This window comes from Pezoporus wallicus, unplaced genomic scaffold (genome assembly GCF_028554395.1).
Source record: "Pezoporus wallicus isolate ANWC-B61680 ecotype Strahan unplaced genomic scaffold, APGP_CSIRO_Pwel_v1 contig_5935, whole genome shotgun sequence".
Taxonomy (NCBI): domain Eukaryota; kingdom Metazoa; phylum Chordata; class Aves; order Psittaciformes; family Psittacidae; genus Pezoporus; species Pezoporus wallicus.
The window spans coordinates 2,195,338-2,214,638 of record NW_026637215.1 but is presented as its reverse complement, the minus strand read 5'-3'; the positions used below and the strand labels follow the sequence as shown (position 1 = coordinate 2,214,638).

The window sequence follows — 19,301 nt, the reverse complement described above, 5'->3', positions numbered from 1 at the left end:
TAGTGTAGGCATAATCTTCTATAATTTTAATTTGTTCTTAGGAATATTTAGTGGGTTTTTAAAGGAAAATTAATTTCTCGGCATGTTTAGAATTAGATATTTCTTGGAATGTGATCTGTTTGCAAGCTGGAAACCTAACATCATCTGTTTTTTCTTGATGTGTACCTGTTGCAGAACAGAGATGGAAAAGAGAGTCAAAGCCAATACTTTCAACAAATTGCCTTATCAAATGCACCATGATCGTGCATATGAGTGGGTCAAGCTGGATTTGATAGCGGCCAGCAGTTTAGCTGGCCTATAAGGATTTTCTTCAAACCGTTTGCACAGTAGATGAGATAGAGAAACCACGTTTTAGTTGCAAGGATTCCATTCTTTGGGAAAGCCACATGTGTTGCTTGAGATGCAGCTGAGATTCAATTACAGGCAGCTACTCATGAGCAGATCTCTCTTGATGTGCTGTGTCTGAAGAAAGAAACTGCAAGCCAAAGCATCTGTATTTAGTTGCCTAATCTAAATGACTCAAGTATAACAAATGTTGCAGATTACGGGGGTGTTGTGGAATTTGGGGTTTGTGGGGGTTTTTGTTGTTTGGGTTTTTTTTAAGATAACGTATGGGTACCTAACCCATCCATTTGCCTTGAAGTTGTAGAAATTTTCCTGAAGTATATAGTCAGAAACATTTTGTTTATTGTTAATATTCTGACAGATTTAGTATCAGAGAGGTAGCTATTAAGGTACTGTTCATTAAATACCAATTGATTTTCAGGCCTCTCACTGAAGGGAGAAAATGCTACTATTGCTAGTGCTCTGTAGAGCTGAGGAACATACGCAGCGATGGGCAGCACTGTAAACCACTTCTTCCTAGGGAAGACCACTTCCACCCCAGCTTTTGTGTGTTCAGCGTTCTCTTGTGTTGATTTGTAATGAACTGAATTATGGGATGCGTACACCATTTAATGGGAGGTTTAAGTGAAGTTCGTGAGTGTTGTGAGGTTACTTCTTTGGGAGCAAGTTGAGGCCTGGATACAAAGTGTTACGTATGTTGTGCTAAGGTTTATTTTCATAACTTAATTAGGCAGTTAATGCTTTGTGATTTTCTTACCATGTCAGATAAATTATTCTGTGCAGTACTTTGCTGCACTAGTCTGCCTGGTTTAACCAGTAAAACTTTCTTGGCGTAAGTAAAAATGGCAGAATCAGTTACTTTGTTCTTGCTTCTCAGTACTTGTTCCCTTCTGGCCTTGTTTCAGTCTAAACCAATATAGTCACTTGCTTTCTAAGTCATCCTTTAACTTGTCAGAAAGTCTGTGAATGAGGAAAAAAAATCCTTATGCCTTACATATTGACAGATCCTCTACAAATTAAAAAAGCTGTATTTTATTCCTCGTTATTTAGGCTCAGTTCTAAATAGGATACCTAAAATCTGCATCATTAGCAAGTGACGTTTTGCCTAACATGTATCTTCTCTCATTTTTTTGCTTTGGCATACTTCACAGCTGTGTCTTTTAGGTGCCATACCTGACAACAGGATCAGTTGTGAAATAATACAATACTTATGCTATGTGTTACTTGATACGAGAATATTTTATTATTGTTAATGAATATGACACTTCAGTATTGATTTGTACTCTTCATTGTCTATGCTGGAGTTTACTGTCAGCAGCTGACAGAAATGTTGATGCTTTCTTATTTTCCTGCAATTTCCCATGAATCTTTCTAGCTCATAAGGCCAAGCCCTGCTTTCCTGTTCTTAGTAGTTTTAAAGTAGTTAAAGTAGTGTAAGTAGTTTTAAAATTTATTTCATCATTCCTTTTTCATGATTCTTATCATCAGGCATATCCAAATAACATACAAAGGACTTCCTGAATTTAATTTCCATAACTTTTCTTCATCATTTGCTTTCCTGAGAAAAGGAAGAGAAGGTGGTGTAAACCGACACGACGACATAGCAGAGCTGTGTGGCTAAGCAAGACTCTGGTCTTTTCTGTGTTTGAGAGACACATGAGACACATGTTCTGTACTGAGGAACTGCGGTCTGGTCTTTTTTAGTCCATGACATTAGCCTGCAGGTTCACTGCTGTTACTGTGCACCAAGAGTGAACACCTCGTGCACTTGCAGCATGCTGTCTGAGAGGTGGATAACAGTTGATCCTTTATTAAGAAAGTTAATTTCTCACTGTGCTGCCAAGGAACTGTGTTCATTGTAACAACCCGCTCCCTCAATGTTTGCTTGTAGGTGCTTTCCTCATCCCATATGTGGTTTTTTTTATTTGCTGTGGAATACCAGTATTCTTCTTGGAGACAGCCTTGGGACAGTTTACTAGTGAAGGAGGTATTACATGCTGGAGAAAAGTTTGCCCACTATTTGAAGGTAACAAACAGTTTGTGTTCTACTGCAGAAGAATGCATTGAATTTGAAGTAAAATAAAATAGGTTGTATCAAAACTTAAGATATACTTAAAGTGATGATTTGTTTTTGATTTACCTGTAAAGTAAGTTTTTCTCTTGTGTCTCACTTTTCTGTCTCTAGGCATTGGATATGCTACCCAAGTTATAGAGGCACACCTAAATGTATATTATATCATCATTTTAGCATGGGCTATCTTCTATTTGTTTAACTGCTTTACTACAGAGCTTCCTTGGGCTACCTGTGGGCATGATTGGAATACAGGTATGACCTCAGCAGAGATTGTTGCTATGCAATTACTTCCAAGTAATTGATTAATATATTAAAATGTCAGGAACAAAACTATTGTAGAAAAGTCTGTGGAAATGGGCCAGTCACATCACACCACACTATGACAAAAGGCATCCCAGAGTCAAGACTTATTTATATCTTTTTGGTTAGGCCATTGTATAAGTGTTTATTCCTGCAGAACATGTTGCCAGGTGGCAGAAGATGACTTTAGATTTTGTTAATTCTATAAGATATTCCAGCAAAATCCCAAGATTCTCATTTGCAATCATATATATTCTCCTGAATGCAGTAAGTGAATTCTGCTGAAGAGCTGATGACCTGGTGATGGTTACAATCTTGCTGTTTTGCTCTAATGAAATTAGGAGGAGTTTGAATGGAGAGGAGAATATTAAATATTAAACTTTGGATTTGTTCTTTATAATGCCAGATGTTGAGGGATAACGTCCATCAAGTCACACAAATAACCTTTGCTGCATGGAAAGTAGGCTCTTACTTGAAAGATGAGGTGTGTATTTGTGAGGGTTTGCAGTATAGGGCTTTGCATCTGTCTGGTCATTGGTATTTTCATCTGTAGCGCTCTGCTTACTGCACATGAAGATCACAAACATCTAGGTGAGGAATACATACCAATGACCCTTATTTCCATGTTCCTGAAGTTTTTGCGTTTATTCCCTATGGTACTGTTCCATTTCAAGTCATGTATCAATTGTACTGTCTGTCTTGAGTTTTATTCATTGGTCATTGTCCTGTTCCTTGAGCATACCTAAAACTACCTGAAATCTTGCAGTTTAGGTTATTTATGTTAGAAAACTAGTCTTGGGCCCAATAGATGTGCAAGGCTTCAGTGTCAGTTTTGGCAACTCTGAAAAGGAGCTTAGCCAATGTTGATCCCTGTTCAAATACTAAGTGTCAGCTCAACAGTGCTGAGCTGCTTTGATCTCCTTTCTCTGTACTAGAGATAACAATAAGCCAGAGTGACTATTCACCTGCCATGTTAAGGCAAAGTGGAAACCTGTTGCTGGTGGTTTTTCCTAAGCCAATTGTTACCTTTTGCTATTGAACCAGCAGCAGCTGGAGTATGTTGTAATTCCCAATCAATTGCATCAGCTTCTCAAAGTATTATTCTTCTGCCTCAGATGTTTTACTGCCCCTTGCCGTTGGAACTGTGCCTTTGGAAAGCATTGGAGTGTGGAGAATATATCATACTGCATGGACGTTTTTCTCAGATAGGCCTGTAGTGTGGTGGTCAAAATCCAGTGTGGCAGAAGTAGCAGCTGTGGCATTTTAGTGTCCCTAGAAGTCCTTTAACCATCTACAGAAAATGTATTGTAAAATGGTGACTTTAAAGGATGCATAAAGTAGCAGATGCACAAGAAGAAATGTACTTACATGTCAATATAGCAAACTTGTTTTTTTGTTCTTTTATAGAAAACTGTGTGGAATTTCAAAAACTTAACATGAGCAACTGCAGTCAACTCTCTTTACAAAATGCCACTTCTCCAGTGATGGAATTCTGGGAGTAAGTGCACATCAACTTTATGTTTGATCAGAATATTCGTTATCTTCTGATATTTTAATCATTTACACAAAATTAAATACCTTCTAACCCTGTAACAGTAATGTGAGTGCAGCTGGAAATTTTCTCATACAGGCAAAGAGAGTCAGGATGAGAGTTTAACTTCTTTTTTTAGAGGATACAAGGAAAAGAATTCCATATCCTGAAAGAACATAGAACAAAGTGTGCCACTTGCTTGGGAGCTTGGCTCCTGCTGCTGGAGGAAAGAACCTCAAACCCATACTAATGAGGAGGCAGAGGTGAAAGAAAGGATGATTTTAAATATTTCTTGGTTGGTTGGTTTGTTTGTTTCCCCAGGATGTTTCTTCTCTCGAGTCTGAGAGCTGCATGTTCATCTTTGATTAAGCTAACTAATATTTTGGCTTCTGTATCTCATTTTTTAAAGTTAGTGTTAGTTATTCAGCTAGAATAATGGGGAGTTTAACTCTCTTGTTTCTCCTTGATACTGATTTCTAGTAATAGAAGAGAATTACGTCTTTACAAAGCGTGATCTGCTTTTGTTATGACATGTATTTCTTCTTACCGTAAATGTGCAGTTATTTAATACTAGGCCATCTCACAATTTTAAGTGTGTTAAAAATTTATGAGTTACTAAAATTTCTTGATGGCCAGTTCTAATCTTATTAATTTTATTATTAAGAAAAGGTCTTATTCTGAGGCGGTACATTCAGAGCTCTGTTTTATGTTCAGGACAGCAACAGCTACATTTTGAAAGGACCATAAATTAAAACTATCCTTGAAGGGAGAACTCTACATTGATGTAATTTTCTTGAACATTAGCATAAGCTATTGTCCTTATCTCTGAACCACTGTGTCTTGCTAGAGTAGTTACCTTCATCTCCATGGGTGGTAGTTGTTGCTTCAGTAAACAATTCTATTTTATTTTAAAATAAAAAAGAACAAACCAAATTAAACTTGAGCAAGGCATGAAAATGCATATGTTCTCTGCTTAAAATGATGTTGCATGGCTTCCGAATTTAAAATAGACATGACAAACTAGTTTACAAGTGAAAGAAAGAGCTTTAGGAAAGATCGGAGCTAATTTTGTATTGAAATAACTGGGACAAACAGAAATTTATAATTGAGGTATAATATATCAGACATAAATGCTCAGTAGAGGTTTTTGTGTATGGATGTGTAGTGTGGATCACAGAAGATCGAAGCAAATACATTCCTAGACTAGTTAAGTTACCTGGCAAGTCGTCTTACAGTATGTAGATGAGTGTTACCAGAAATGCTATTTTGCTTAGCCAGAGGTCTTTTTCACATGATTTTGCTTTACTCCTTTATAAGTCCTGGTGTAAGGAACCATAAATTTGAGAGACTCTTTGAAACAAATAGTAAAAGGAAAGTTGATGAGGTAGACCGTACAGAGCAGATGCTTGTTGCTATTTTCAGAGCTCATTTGGATAGTGAGTGAGAATCCTCATTGCTGCAATAACCAATCACAGGACTGAATTCATTTGCATAACCAGGTTCCTTACAATGCCTTAAGCTGATGACTGTGAAGGGAAGGCAGAGTTTCTAGGTTTCTTCTGAAAAACCACACCATTCACAACTTTTCCACTTTGCTCTCCGCCATGTCAAGCCTGCAGTTGAAATTCCTCTAAGCTGTGGCCACATAAAGCCAATTTATTGTGTAAAGGGTCAGCTGAGGGGAAGAACAGTTTGGAGGTTGGGTTTTTCTTTTTTTCTTTTTTTGTCTTTTCTGTTACTATTTGCTCTTGAGATAATCTGTGAATTAGAGTGGTAATTATTGTGAATAGGGATCCTATTTGTTTACTGCATGTGATCTCATTGACATTAGAACTGTCTTTATCCCCATTTGACTGGTTACTACTAGGTTTTTTTCTGATCTTCTGGGCTTAAAGACTCAACCCTTTGTGACTGGAAGCAAGTCCAAATCCTCAGCTAGTTTGAGGATTTCAAATAAAAACTTCAGCCTCTCTGCTGAAATATTTCTAGCTTTTATTGCATTTGTGGCCTTGGCTACTTCTAAAGCTGTTGCTGAAGTCAAACAGCAACTCACCCAAGTGTGATGAGTAAGAGAGGGGATCTCTTGCAGTACTAGAAAACTTCTCTGGTGAGTAGACTCTGTAGTTACCCTTCCTCAGGTCTGTACAGAGGATACTGTTTCCTTGCTTACCAACTAGCAGGTATAGACTCACTTTGTCTGGTAATTCAACATTCTTTAACAGCTTTAATAGCTGGGGCACACAGAGGGCCTATTTATTATTTAGGAATTTATTTATTATTTAGAAAGGCCTATTTATTGTTTTGGATGGAATATTTGTTTGTTAAAATAAGTAAAAAAGACTTCACTTCTTTCTGTTAAGTACTGCAGTAGGTCCTAGGTGCTTTCTTGGGTACACTCAGAAGAATCTCATTCTGCATGCAAGGATCTGAAAACTTATTTTAGTGAGCCTGTAGCTGATAGCTACTTACCTGTAGCTACACAGTGAAAATGGTGTGATCCTGCTGTAGGAGCAGTAGGCAAAATCTGGAAGTTTGGACTCTCTTTACTTGTTTTCCCGCTTAGAAGTGTCTATTCCTGTTGATGTTTTAAGGTTTCATTTAAATTAGCAGACTTGCTGCTGACTACAGATATCACTGTTGACACCTCTCTGAAAAATCAGGAGATTAAAGGATCTCTTACCTTACTTAAAAAGACCTTGCAAGCAATAGCCGTGAGAAGTTTCACATTCCATCTGGTGTACAGGGCTTTTTAAGGTAAGCAGCAAAATCAATCAAAAGCTACTTTTATTCTTCAAACACTCCAATGCTATGTTCCAATGAAAGACTTCACTTTTCATTTCATACCGGTGCCCAGCGTTCAGAGACTGTCCAGTTAACCACCATTCATGGCATTTCTCTTATCCTAATCGTATAGCTTAAGGGGTTTCTAAGAAAAAATAATAATCAGAACGTCAAGGTATAGCACATGGAATTTTTAGTGTCCAAGCTTTAAACAGTTAATAGTGGTAGCAGCAGTAATTAAGTCAGGCGTTGATAATTTTGGGTATGTTGAAGCAGTCCCATGAAAGAGAGCTGTGGCCATGGATAAGCCTGTGAAAGCACAGAGAGGATAAGATACTCTATTCTGTTGTTCTGCATACTTTTCTAGGGGAGGAAATTGTCTGGCAGGTAGAGGGGACAGCTCTTTTGGCTGCTACTCCAATTTGTCACCAGGGTCAGGAATTTGAGGTTTTTAGTGCCTGGGAAGGGAGCTGGACAGAGGACTCATGGTTTTGTGGTTGATTCCACCTCAATAGTTTCTTATTGGCTGTATAACAACAACTTAGTCCTCTGTTAAAGAAAGTCTAGTTGTTGGCCTGTCATTCTCCAGACAGGGTGACACATCTTTAGCGTTTCCAAGTAAAGCCTAGTGAGAAAAAACATTATTTTGTCTAGAGAAAAGAAAAGGGGCCGTTCTCAGCAAAAAGGGAAAGGCACAAACCCTTCCCTCACAAAGTCAAAAAGTTGTTCCTGTTTCATTCAGGCTGCAAATGACTGCAGGAGTCACATTGTGGTTAATCCCCACTACCCTATGAAAAGTCATTAGCAAGTTGAGCCTGATCCTGTGGTGCTCAGTACCCAGAGACCTTCAGCACCTCTCAGAAGTAAGCCCTTTGTGCATCTCTTGTAGAACACTGAGTTGTGCCAGACTTGCTTGTTTCTGTTCAGTTCATAAGAGGTCATGTGAAAAGTGCTTTTTGTTTGGGGTCACGCGAGCCCTTCATCTGGTTTTGCCTCAATACCAGTGACTTTGCCTGGATTCGGTTAAAAGAAGTAAATGGGATAGGTGTCAAAATGCTAAGCCTGTTTCTTAAAACTGAGGGATTAATGTTACCCTAAACCAGGCAGATGAACTTCCATGTCTTTTGATTTTTGTCTTGAATGTACATAACATTGTACATAACATTTTTAATATGGACAAAACACAGCCTTGAAGGTTGCCAAGTCAAGTATTTGGGTATTAGGAAAGACTAGAAATAAGGTGCAGTTTAAGTTCCTATCTTTCATGAATATGACCATCTGAAGAACTGCCTAATATTTTTCTGCACATCTTGCTGGAGGATGGATAGGGAGCAAACTCTGTGCAGCTTTCAGTATTTTGTTGTTCTTCTCTTCATTTTCGTATGTTTTGTATTCGCATCACTATTAGGTTCCTGCTCTGCTGACAAAGTTATTAATTTAATCAAGGCTTCCTGGGGTGCTCATGGTGCCGATGGCTTCACAATCATAGCTTTCTTGATTATGTACATGTTCATTTATCTCTACAAAATCTGGATAAGGTCAGATTATTCTCATTTTACCGAAGGGGATCTGGACTGGAGAGAGTAAAAGTGCCCGGTATGATAAGCCCAAGACAATTTTTCATACTACTTGGCATTAGGGTTGTGCAATTATTTATTATTAATTTCAATAAAAACAAGAAAATGTATGCAAGGCAACTTTGTCCAGAGATACAGATCCAAAAAGTTAGTTAACTCAGGACACCATAACTTCTGTTTGCAATGGGGTCATTGCTATTTAACACTGTAAGTTGCACACTTGCGTGAAACTTTAAGGGGGATTATTACTTCTTGTCATCTTTGCTCTAATGACTCAGTATTTAGAAGTCTCTTTTCATTCCATTTTGCTTGCAAGAAGTGGCATACGTATGTTCCGCTCCCTTGAATGTGTTCTGGATGGGGTGGGAATTTTAGCAGCTTCTCTTGAACGTGCTCTGTTTTGTACAAGAGTCAAATAATGATGGAGTACAGACTGGCATGCTGAAGTCTTGCTTCTCAGGTGGTTGCCTTGGCCAGAAGCCTACAGGATCATTTTTCTACTATCTTGGTACTTACTTAGTTGCTTTAGGTCAATGTGGATACTTCAGGACAAGGAAGATTGAGGGAGACTATTTTGCTACTTTACAGGTTAATAGTGAGAACATCCAGTTTGGGTCTTCGTGCCAATAAATATTTAATTGTTTATACATAGTACTGACAGGAGAGACTGAAAGCTTCTTCTGAATTCATCTACTGCAGAATAGCAGGATGCTTGGCAGCCAGGGAGTTCTTTTGGTAGAAAGCCTTATAAGCTTTATCAGGTAAAAGAGGGCTATGGATACGGGTTTCCAGCATGATGAGTTTGGTTTTGATTGTTCATTCCCTATCCTAGCCACTTTGTTTATGCAAATCTGCTCTTCATCCCCCATGTTTCTAATCTCAGTTCTGGACGTTTTGAAAAGTCTCTTCAGAGGAAATCAAAATCTTAGCATGCTTCTGGGACACTGGGGAACTACCTCAGTTTTTACCTTAATTCCTCAGTTGATTTATTACTGCAGGGTATATGCTGGTGCCTGCCTGGCATCCCCACCACAACCATCCAGTTTAGTTTCCTTCCCTAGGATTGCCTCTAATCCTGCCATTCCCACATGCACTTCCCACTGGTGTCTCTTCAACCTCTTTGTCTCTTTTCCTAGGAAGTTCAAATTGGTCTCTGACTTGTCTCTAAATCAGGTATATTACTGCTTCCCACCTCCAGCCTGCTAGTCCCAGTCATTTCATCCAGTGTTGTCCACTCCCCAAATGTGCATCTAGGCTCAGATGGCTGCTCCATGTTCTTCAGTCTTAACTTCCTAAACATTTTTCATCTGCTCCTGAAATCCATTGGCCAGCTAAATGCAGAGTGCCCTTCCTTCTGCTCATTGCTTCATTCCTATCCCCATGCCTGCATATTAGTGTGAGAAAGACTGTCCTCCTTGGGAAGTCTCAGTTTAACATCAAGTCTCCCTAACTCCCAGACCTCCAGGTGGTTTGTTTACTCCTGATGTTCTGCAACTTGTGCGAATGCAGCATTAGAGCATTTTGAAGGAGAAATCTAGGAAGACTGATCTCTTGGGGCCTAAGGATACTGAGAGGGTCTCTTCATCAGGGACTATAGCAATAGAGCAAGGGGTGATGGGTTCAAACTGAAACAGGGGAAGTTCAGGTTAGATATAGGAAAGAAGTGAGGGTGGTGAGGCACTGGCACAGGTTGCCCAAAGAAGTGGTAAATGCCCCATCCCTGATAGTGTCCAAGGCCAGGCTGGACAGAGCCTTGGGCAACCTGATCTAGTGTGAAGCATCCATGCCAATGGCACAGGGTTGGATCTTAAGGTCCTTTCCAACCCTAACTATTCTATGATTCTATTCTGATTAAACCTGTTGGCAGTATGTGCTTTTCTTTTTTAATTTAATGCTAAAGCTATCAGTTTATTGCAATAAATATTTTTTCCTATGCTGTGTTTTAGGTGCAGCCACAAACTGTGATTAACATTTTTAAACTGATTATTGTAAAAACCTTTGATTCAACAGTAGGAGTCTGAATAAACATAATTTGTATCCAAAGCCAGGATTTTATAATGAAAAGTTTAAATAATAAAAACTTAGTGTTATGAGATGCACCATTATGTTTTGGAAAAGTAACTTCAAAACGTTATGAACTCCTTTTCAGTAGTTGTAGGTACTTAAAGGAATAGTAAACTTTTCTTTGATTGTGATGGTACCATGAACAAATCTTACCTTTTATTTTTCTGCTGATTTAGAATGATGCCATTGTTTCAGATATAGTTCATAAATCATTCATTTTCACTATTTAGTACTTAAAATATCTTTGGAAATTTGTAGCATTTGGTTTGTTCCTATGATAAAATATGGAAGAGTTTTGCCCTGCAGTCTTGGCAAAAACAGAATTTGTGTTTTACAGCAAAGACCATACATGAGCTAGTTAAATACCCTTTAGTTGCACAGCTGTCAGTGTTCTAGCAATAATAATATTACCTGCAAATAGTTGGTAGCACAGGATCTGAGTGACGTGCTTGAAAAGCAGTGATATTTAGAAGCTGTTGCTCAGGTATCCAGTTTTGCTGAGGAATGCTGATTTTTCTTTAAGAGTCAGTAACTTTCAGGGCATTTTCATTCCTGTTGTTAATGTAGGAGTCTGTGTTTAAAGACGCATGTGCCCTTTTTGATATTGTAGAAGAAGAAATATTGGAGAGAAGCACAGTTTGCAGGGAAATTAAAAAAGGGAAAAGAAGGGGACAGAAGATCTGAAATAGCAAAACCTTAGTTGTGCTGCGCCAAGCTTGGCCAAATCAGGCAGTTGCCGAACATGCCGTGTTTTTTCTGGCTTTGCCAGTGCTTTCTTGGTTTCTCATTGATTTTGTTGTTGCTGTTACTTCTATGAGAGAAGACCTCTACTGAAAGGCTTCCTTCCAGTTATGCCTGGTTTTCTGCAAATACAAAGGTGAGCTCATCCCCTTCTCTAAGACTTAGCACATATAGCCTCCTACAGCTGTATCTAAGCAAACCTCTAATCTCCTAGAAAACTGAAAGTGAGATACAGTTGGTGAGTATTGCTGCCTGAAACCAATTAGTTCCCTTCTGTCACTCCCCTTAAGTAGAGCAGTGTTCCATTCATGTTTTACAAGGCTGCCTGCTCCAGTAAGGATTTTCTCCACCAGTTTACCATGGGAATTGGATCTGCAAGACTAGATATGCAGCAAATAGCATGTAACTCTTCCAAGACTTATTTTTCAGTGCCTCTGGAATCCTTGAAGTATGCATGTGGCTTTGCAAATAACAGACTGTCCTTTGCAACTGCCTAAGAATGTGTCCGTTGGATTTGCTCACTCTCTTGAAATGAAGAATCTTAAGTACCTCATTGCAAGGGGTTTTAGAGATACCCAAGTAACTGAAAACAACATCAAACAGCAGTTCCATCGATCTGCTTCTTGGTTATCTCAGCATGATTACTGAGCAGAGCACATAGTTGCATGCAATTAAGCAAGCCTGCATCTATTTTTGGCTCTTGAAAAACTATCATCACAAGGAGGGGGTGAAAAAAATGTTTAGACACTTTTCTTAAGAGTATTTCCCAAGTGTGCCCTTGTAAATCCAGGGCATTAGCAGAAACGGTGCCTGCCTGGGTTTGTTTGGTCAAGTTAAATGTGCAAAGGAGAGATGTTCTTGCTGTGCCAAAAAATATAGTGAACACAGACTGGGGGGGGGGGGGGAAGATGGGTGCAAATCTGAACAGCTTTTTGGTAAATTTATCACTTTATTCCACTATATGCATATATGGCAGCCAGGAAATTGATTTGCAGTGTCAGGAGGACTTCCTGAGGAGACTCATTAACTATTGCTATGGAATTTCTATAAACATTACCAAATATCAATAGGCGCAGGCCTTGAAACAGTGCTGCAGGAAGTTGTCCTCTGTAGAAAGGAAAATGACACAAAGTCCCTTCAACAGCTACTTTTTTTAAGATTTCAACTCTGCTGACTGTTGGTTTTGGCTTACAGATGAAAAGCTTTTTATTCACTCTTTTTAATTTACTTGCAGTGAAGAATCATACTGGTAGCTGCCAAGTACTACAGGAGATTGGTATTTTAGGAATCACTGAATCATAGAATAGTTAGGATTGGAAAGGACCTTAAAATCATCCAGTTCCAACCGCCTGCCATGGGCAGGAATGGCTCACAGTAAACTATGTCACCCAAGACTCCATCCAACCTGGCCTTGAACACTGCCAGGAATGGAGCATTCACCACTTCTCTGGGCAGTCTGTGCCAGTGCCTCACCACTCTCACAGTAAAGAACTTCTTCCTTATATCTAACCTGAACTTCCTCTGTTTCTGTTTGAACCCATCACCCCTTGTCCTCTCACTACAGTCCCTGACAAAGAGACCCTCTCCAGCATCCTTGTAGGCTCCCTTCAGGTGTTGGAAGCTGCACTGTGGTCTCCACACAGCTTCACTTCTCCAGGCTGAACAGCCCCAGCTTTCTCAGCCTCCAGTTCTTACCGGTCTTCAGATGGACATTGAGCCATTGACCACAACTCTTTGTGTGCAGCCATCCAGCCAGTTCTTTATTCACCAGGTGTCAATCCATCAAATTGATATCTGTCCAGTTTCGAGACAAGGAAGTCCCAGTAGATGTAAATGTGGACAAAGGACTTGCAACCTCCTGAAATAGCTGCAAACATACAGGAGCGTTTTTAATCTTTACTGCCATGTGTCCCTGCTCCTTTGTATTTTCACTTCTTAGGGATTTTTTTTGTATCTATGATTTTGTACAGGGACAGTGAGTATGACAAATACGTTGAAAGGTAATTATTTATTTTTGGGGATGCAGTCAGGTAATTATTTCATACTGCCCTGTCCTGTGTGGAAGAGTTAAGAGCTTAGCATCACTCATTTGCTACATGAGTTTGTAGCCAAGAGCTCACTATGAACTGTTTTACCAAATCACAGAAGAGTTCATAATATTTTGTGGTGTGTAGTTCTCATTTTATGAACATTTAATTAAGGGTGAACAACCAAGTTCGAGTCCACAGACTAAAAGGCTGAAGGGAAAGTCAGGTTGACTCACATTTCTTCTAGGTGCTTTCAGTTTACAGCTGCTGCCATGTGCTAAACTAATCTCTGTCCCTCAGAAGGTGAATAAAAAGGAGAATTTTGTCACTGTATGACTTCTTCAGAGCCAAGCAGGGGTGAAACTGCAAAAAGACTAAAGGAGTTGTTGGATATATTCAGCCAGTAGCAAGAAACTGTAGAGCAGAGGTGAGTGGAACAGTACAAAAAAGTTACTTGACAGGATTAAACTCTCAGACTTGGTTGAGAAGTTGCCATGACTTCCGTGAAAGAGGTTGAAGGAAAGTAGGTCAGGAAAGCCTAGAGGAGAAGTGAGGTATTCTGTGTTTATCCATCACTGTCTCAAATACAAACACATACATAGAAAAATAAAAAAGGCAATATATGTCCATAATCAGTAGCTGCTAAGCAATGTTATATTACATTCAGATAACTTAAGTACTGACTTTCATGAGGCAGGAGTTGACACAAGAAGTAGGAATCATTATTTGCAAGCAGTACTAGAAATTTTAGAGAAAAGTCTGCTGAGGAGAGTTTAATCTTACCTTTTAATTCAATAAGTTTAAAAATGGATGATGGATGGAGCAACATTCAAGTCTCTCTGGACTTTAAGAAGAAAGAACTAAGCTTAACAACAGCAAATGTGGCTCAACTAGGAATAACTCCTTCTGATGGGTGTAGGTCATAGACCTTAATTCTTCCACACAGACCACTAAAAGGTCAGGATTTTAGAGTTGTGCATAAAGCTGTAGCTGAGGGATTCTTGCTAATGTGACCACAGGAATGTCTGTCTACTGCTTTAAAAAAATGCCAACTATGGAATTGAGTGGATTTCCAGAAGAGAATTCTTACAGTTTGAGAGAATTTTATTGCAGATTCTTTAATCTATAATCTGTAGAATATCTTCTAAAAGCTGAAACACATATTTCTAATCATTGAGCAGTGGTGGTTGGAGACTGTGAGTATCCAACACTTTTTGGCAAGGGTTATTTGGAAACCTGTGGATATGCTATGTTTCCTGTTCCAGAGCTTATATAAAACCTTGTAGGAGAGGTTTGTGCAGTACACAGATTCTGTATCCCTGGTCACTTCTGGATATATAACCTTTAGAAAGGTGCAGGTGTCAGTCCATGTTGACGTCCAGTTCTCACCCACGCTCACTGTTCATTTCAAAGAACATACACTTTTAGTGTCTAAATCTGCTACAAATGCACTGTGCTCTGCTTTATCTGTGCTTGTTCAGGAGGTGTTTTGGTGATTACCACACTACTGCACTGGAAAAAGCCCAACTGACAACTAGCCCATTTTTATTTTCCTAAATGTTAGAATCTAGAGGGGGAAAAAATCTGAGAAGAATCCTTTATTTTTAAGGCATTCTCTTTCTTGAAGACATATCCCTGCTGTATAAATTTCTTGTAGGCCCCCTTTAGATATTGGAAGGCTGCCATAAAGCCTCCCCAGGAAGAAAGTCTCTTTTACTTGATTTGGTACCTACCTTTTAATATATAGTCCTGTAAAGTGTAGAACATCATGTTTGATTTATAATTTAAAACTGGAAAACATTTCACAGCTTTGGTATCACTAGTACATAGAACATTGCTATCCCTGCTGCCTAAAACAGCACTGTACCATTCTTCTTGTTTTCTTGTGTCGAGAAATAATGAACCATGCCAGAGAAGAAAAACCTTGGAAAACAGTATGAGTAATAAATACAGTAATCGATTGACTAGGCAAGTAATGAGAAGAGTCTTTTGAGGTTCATTTTATTGAAGGATAGCTTTTGTCCTATAATAATATATGTACTTAGTAAGAAGTCCTGAGGGGTTTACAAAGTAGACTGCTGTCGTTTTGGTTTCAGAGTTTTATATCCTTTAGTATTCAGCATAGATTTTGTAAGTTTATCATATGAGTACTATTATAAAAAGTTATAAGTATATAAGGCAGTGGAGAATACTATCTCAAATCCGTAGCCTCTTGTGTACTCTGTGTAATACTGCTTTCTTACTCTATGGGAGAAAACCACTCTGTTCAAAGAAAAGTAGGAAGCGTGTAATTTTGGTGATCTCACCTTCTCTTAGCTGTTACTCATTTATGAGAGCTTTGGTGTATCTGGTCTGTAAACTGGAGATTACGGACTCAAGCAGTGGAGCCCTCTCTGAAATACCACTGCTTGTATGTTTATCTGTTATTACTAATCGAAGCATTCTTTCAGAAGATTTTGTTCCTCCCAAGTGGTTTCTTTTCCACCTTTGAGTTATGCAGTCTGGATCAGCATCTCTTCCAAATTAGACAACAATTAGCACACATTAGCCAGCCACAGGGAAATGTAAAAACTTCCTGAAAGATATTTCTGTACAAGTAAACCTCTGTGCTGCTCAGCAGAGCTTGGTGTTTTAATAGAATGAAAGGAGCAATTTCACTACCTGAGAGATCCTTTAAAACTGCTTGCAGTTTTAAGAGTCGAGGAAGCACTGGTTTGAGCAAGAACTCATAGCACTGCTGCCTCGGAAGGGTGCAGGGCCAAATGAACCTCAGCATTCAGTTTCTAAGATTCTCTTGTCAGATAGTGAGAAAGCTGCAGTGATTCAGACAGGAGAGAATAAATGCTGCTGGTGGTAAAATAACTCAAAATTCCTGTAGTTGTATGGTTGGCCATGCTCTCATCAGTAAATAAAGTCACAGACATTAGATAAGCAGCTGCCTCTGATCTCTGTGACAAAAAGAATGTCACTTTTTACTTTTCTGTGTGTCCCTGGCCAACATCTCAGCCGTCAGTGTGTTTGGAAGTGCTGAAGTCATTATGGTCTCACAAATGAGGCTGACTTTATGACTTCTAACCAGTTGAATAAGCATCTGACGGTGGAACAATCCACAGTGTGATTGTCTTCATGCAGATGTTTACCGGAACCTTGGATGCTGGTAGCTCTCTGGCATAGAAGTTCAAGCATTCATGGTGGATTCTGATATGTGGAATCCAAATTCCATAGTTTTCAGGATTAAGTTAGTATCTGCCCGAGTTTCAAGTATGTCAGAACTGCGTACTTACACACCATACTTCATACATCTGGGTAGGAAATACTCAAACCAATAAATTTTCACAAGAAATAAAATTAAAACTTCATAAAGTGCAGTGAGAGAAAGGAAGATGAGACACGTCTTTCGATAGAAATTTAAACTCGCTTAAACACAAGAACAGAGGATGTCTGAGAAGATACAGATACTTTTCTACTAAACTGCTGCACAGGGAAACCTCTGCAGCATTGGCACTCAGGTGTGTTATGGTTTCTGTACAGGAAGCTCGGGAACAAGATTCACAAGGTAAATATGGACTGGGTCTGAAAACTCTGCAGGGGTGAAAGGAGCATATCAAAATCTGTAATAAGAAAGGCCAGTGCACGGTAGCACTACTACTGCTTAATGGCTTCACTTTGTACTCTTTTCATTCCCCGCAGAATACTCTGAGGATAGAGTCTGGCCCTGAATGAAAAGCAGCACTGCCACCTCTGTTCCTGGCTGAACAGATGCAGATGGAGAAGTGACCTCAAGAGGCTGCCTCCTCTGTTTGGGTGGTTTTTGTTGCATTTTCATTTTTTACAGAAAGATGTCTTGGAAACTGCACCGCATCAGAGAGGGAACATGAAGGGACCTGCCTCAAGTAGACTGAATCTGTTCAAATCATGAAATAATGCAATAAGTACCCCCCTACATTCCTTTCAACAATGTGTTGGCAGCAGTTAATCCTCTTGAATAGAAAGAGCCTGGTACAGCTCTGCACATTGGAACGCTTTAAGATGCTCTTTCCCAGGAAAATGCAGTGTTCTCCCAGGCAATAATGTAGTGTCTTGAGCTTTCAGGTTTGGCTGGAGAGTTTACTTTTCAGCTGTGAGTAGCCAGAAGTAGCAGTTATGTCATCATATGCCCCTTTATAGCAATTCCAAAAACAGAGGGGCCCTTCTTTCTTTCCAGTGTAATGAGCTACCGAGTTGAAACATGTTTTAGTGCCTTCTTAAACACATTAAAAACATTTTCAGTAATTATATAATACTTTTTGAATATTAAATGCATGTGGGATTTTATTTTTTTATGTTACTTGAAAGAGTAGAGGTAACCATTAGCAACAGTATGTCACTTGAATGTGTGTAGCAAAAGGTCACTGCTGTCTAGTTTCATGCTGAGTTTGGCTCTGTTCTCTCTTCCTGACTCTATCCATGTATATTTGTTTTTATCCACACCTATATTTTGACTCAAGTTAAACTGTAAGCTTTAAATAGGCTCACAATATTTGTTACTGTATGCTGTAACAAGAATAAATCTGCACTGTAGCAATTATGTCATAATTTTGTTCAGTCTAATTGTAAATACTCTTGTGACCAAACATCAGTATTTCTGAAGCATGAAGAATGCCACCCTTCAGGAATATGTCCTATTATTCCACATAAATTTATCTTTCATTCATTAGATTCTTGCAATTATTTGTAATTTTTCTTCTGTGCTATGTATAGGAAGCAAAGTAAAAATCTTCCTTCAGTAACATTTAGTTAAGCTATATATGTGTGACTAGAGGTAGTGAAACCTTCAAACATCGTCTGTGTTTGGACATGAGACATGTTACAAATTTACTCTGATTTAAATTCACTTTTCCGTTTACAAGCAAAATATTCTATGTGGAATTAACAGTTTGCTGCTACTGAATTAAAAACCTTACTCTGGATTGAGTTAACCTTTGTGTTCTAAATTAACCCCAATACTGAGGGAGCTTATTCCCCTCTATATTCTGTTCAACATGCCCAAATGCCACCAGGCCCCTGGCTTCCTTCCCAGGCTATTGGTCAGTTCAACAAACTGAACTGCTGCATATTCTTGAACAACAACAACAACAACAAAAAAACCCAAACAACCACAACCACAAAACTCAATACCTGCAATAAAACTTCAGTCTCTCAACAATTCTTGCTTTCAATGAGATCAAAAAATAGTTAATGATTTGTATCTTCAGGTCTGGGTGCGAGATCTTTTCTACAGCAAAGTTTCACGTAGTCTGAAGTTGTTGGCAGCAAACTCACTATACTCAAAGTTACTCTGATTAAAATGACTTGTACTGACCAGAGATCTTACATTCTGTAGTAATTCAAATGGTAATATACAGCTACCTCCAGTTTGCTGTTTTACTGGCAGCTTTAGTGCTCCTCTGAGTTCTTGGGCTTTTTTCTAGTAGGGTTTTTGTTGATTTATTTTTTCTTTTTTAATTGTTTAAACTTTTAAAAACGTGTAATGATTTCTGGAAACTTTCATTTAGCAGGAGAGCATTCGATAGCCTGCCTGAGCCCAGCACCCTTTCCCCTAAATGCCCTGCAAGGTAGAGAAGTTTGCAATATTTCTTTGAAGGTAATAATATTCAGGCCTTAGGGCAGTGGCGTAGTGAATTCTAGTGATAAGGTTTCAAGACATTCCAGTGTGAAATGTCTGTTAAGATATTTCTCCTCATTTAATTTTGGGGGACTTATCATAAAGATTCTCAGCTTTAGTAAGTCTTGATATAGGTAAGGAAAAAAGATTTTATTTTTTTTAATGTAAGTATGCACCAAACCAGCTAAACTACAGAACTCACTATAGAGCTTTCCAT

At 38.8% G+C, this 19,301-nt stretch overlaps 1 protein-coding gene across 4 annotated transcripts in view; it reads left to right on the top strand.

Annotated features, from left to right (window-relative positions):
* SLC6A11 (solute carrier family 6 member 11) overlaps positions 1-19,301 on the top strand; it is a 110,492-nt gene that overhangs the window by 22,990 nt on the left and 68,201 nt on the right. For all 4 annotated transcript variants that reach the window (XM_057404244.1, XM_057404246.1, XM_057404248.1 and 1 more), the window contains 3 exons: positions 2,237-2,371; positions 2,531-2,671; positions 4,127-4,217. In XM_057404244.1, the coding sequence (XP_057260227.1) occupies positions 2,237-2,371; positions 2,531-2,671; positions 4,127-4,217 (367 nt within the window). The remainder of the gene's footprint in view (positions 1-2,236; positions 2,372-2,530; positions 2,672-4,126; positions 4,218-19,301) is intronic.